Source organism: Mesitornis unicolor, unplaced genomic scaffold (genome assembly GCF_000695765.1).
Source record: "Mesitornis unicolor isolate BGI_N332 unplaced genomic scaffold, ASM69576v1 scaffold5828, whole genome shotgun sequence".
NCBI classification, from domain to species: Eukaryota; Metazoa; Chordata; class Aves; order Mesitornithiformes; family Mesitornithidae; genus Mesitornis; species Mesitornis unicolor.
Window position 1 is genome coordinate 11,881 of NW_010203794.1, and position 2,640 is coordinate 14,520.

A 2,640-nucleotide genomic window follows, 5' to 3' on the forward strand; every position below is an offset into this window, starting at 1 on the left:
AAATTTGACTTCTTCAAACAGGAAGATTTCAATAACTGAGTGTCATGGTTTAGCCTGGCAAGCACTAAATCAAACACTGCAATTCTCTCAGAAATGCAACTCTGCTGAACAGAAAATGAATTCTATTATTCAATCCCAGTAAAACCAGGACACTGAGTAAACACTGCAAGACTAAATCAGAAACAGCAGGCCCACTGAAGGCACGTCTTACTTTATGTTCCTACTAAGCAATTCAACAAAAGATTTCACATTTGTTAGTACTGAAGCGCAAGTCAATTTTTTATAGAAATCCTCTATGTCTCCAACCAGAGATTGACAGACATGACAGAAAAAGAGTCAGCCCCAAACTTGCTTATAGATATGACATTTCTACTTCATCAGCACTTGATGGAAATCAGGCTGCAGTTGTACATCATAAGGTATCTTCTGGCTGCTGCTGGAAAGATTGTGCTCACCAAAAAAAACCACAGGTGAATGGATCCCCCAAATACACCTAGGTCCAGGACTTAAAGACTCCTACTTTACACTATAAAATCCAATCTACATTTTTAGGAAAAAGACTCTTTAATTGCTTGGTATTTTTCATTCAGCTTTCTGATGTATTAGGCCAGAAGTTACAGAGAAGATGGAGGTCATATAAAACTAATGAGTTAATGAGTTTAACAGTACAGTACCTCATAAGTACAACTCAAAGCTTTATAACATGTTTTAGAAATCTGTAACTCAGAATCTGATGTTACAGTGACTTACTACTAACTGAACTCCAAATCAGAGAGTGACTACTGAAGTATTCCAATCCCAAACTTTTTCTGTGGGCAAGAGGGGATTAGAATGCATTACAAGAATTCTCTTACAAAGCCCTCACTTCAGTGCAACCAGCAATTTCACCGACTCACAAATAGAGGCAATGCTACACAAAGCATACCTTTTCAAATGTGGGCATTTTATTACAATACTCCCTGTGTTTACACTTCACAGAAACATCAGAGCTTGCTATACGTGTATTAACAGTAAGTGAGCTTTTTTATAATTGGCAACATATTCCTTTGAAGATATAAGGCATCATTTATTTTCACAGTATGTTTAAAAAAGACCATACCACATTAAGTGTACTAAATAAAAGCATTAACATTGAATGATTAATTTTATAACTCAGTGAAATCCATGCAAGATTTCACATTACACTAGTTCATAATAAAACCTTATACCTGAATCGGCGGTAGACCTTTTTCAGGTGCCTCATGCGACCAGTACCAGTGGTGTTGCGTCTTTTAGCCTTTGCACTCCAGTTATCTAGAACACAGGAGTTACTGTTACTCATCTGCACCAAATAATTAGTTGCACAATGCATGTGAATAGCACAACTACTCAAACTGACAGAAGCAAAAGAAAATGATAAGTCAATTTCTATGCAGTAATACTGCACATTAGCTGAAATATAGTTAAATCAGTGTTGTTTATAATTTAAAAGAAAGCTCCAAACACTGCAAGATGACACAGTATCCTTCCTTGGTTGGAAAAAAGCCAGACTATTGAAGACGACAAAGAAAAACAAGTTTTTAAACTCAAATCTGTTACTTACACTTTCTCTTACGCTTGGCAGGGTAACCACATTTCCCACATGTAGATTTCTGCAGATGGTATGCCTTGGACCCACATCGACGACACAAGGTGTGTGTCTTATTTCGTCTCTTACCAAATGACGATGTACCCTTCGTCTGAAAAACATTGCACATTGTAAATATCACTAGCACTTGCAATTCATGTGACTCATAGCACAAACTCCTCTAAAAAAACACGCACAAATTCAAAGTCCAATAAACATGTCAGAAGCACACTGAACTCTGAAACACCAACTCAGTTGCACCTATAGGTATCCTCTATTTTTAGAAGTCGGATCCTTACACCTCCCTACCCTCCTGCCCAGTGCTGAAATAAAACAAAGCCACCAAGCGATTATCTCCAACTCCATTCTCATCTCCCCAGTAAACTTCTTTTTCCTGAGAAAACGTATTTATTTCACGCAGATCAACCGTATGCTCACCACAAGAGACTGGCAACCAACCCCCCTCTTACTACATTATCTGAGAGCTAAATGGCAGCCCGACCTGGACCGCAGCAAACACAGAAGAGACTCCGAAGGAAACCCCAAAGGCGCCCTGGCGGCAGTACAGCCCCGCACCTCATCACAACCTCCCCGCCCAGCACGAGACGCCCCGCACCCCCACCCGGGCCAAGAGCGACCCCCCCGCCAGCCCCTCCAGCCCCAGCGCACTCGTCCCGCCGCCGAGCCCATCCCCATCACGGCGCAAGGCCGCCCCATAACCCCACATAGCTCGGCACGGCAGCAGATACCCCACACCCAAGCCCGAGCGTTCACCATTTTCTCCGGACGCTAGCACCAAAGGGACCACACCCCGCCCCACTTCCGATATAGCCCGGCAAGCGCTTCCGGGTGCGTGCTGGGAGTGTCCGGTGGGTGTGGTGGAGAGGTCCGTTCCGCTGGCCCGGCTAGGGAGGTCTAGTGCGTCAGAGAGAGAGTGCTCTCTTTGGCTTGGCCTCACCCAGGGTTGTGTTCAGGAGTCCCCTCCGCGTGGTGGCCCCTTGCCACCAGGCCCGGCCTGCTGGGACAGACTGGGG

General features: G+C 43.9%; 1 protein-coding gene across 1 annotated transcript in view; it reads right to left on the bottom strand.

The window, feature by feature from the left end:
• LOC104545661 (60S ribosomal protein L37-like) overlaps positions 1-2,435 on the bottom strand; it is a 2,924-nt gene extending 489 nt beyond the window's left edge. The window contains exons 1-3 of the mRNA XM_010190848.1: positions 2,381-2,435; positions 1,583-1,718; positions 1,209-1,293 (exon numbers count right to left, since the gene is read on the bottom strand). Coding sequence (XP_010189150.1) covers positions 1,209-1,293; positions 1,583-1,718; positions 2,381-2,383 — 224 coding nt within the window. The 5' untranslated portion in view covers positions 2,384-2,435. The remainder of the gene's footprint in view (positions 1-1,208; positions 1,294-1,582; positions 1,719-2,380) is intronic.
• Positions 2,436-2,640: the final 205 nt, after the last annotated feature.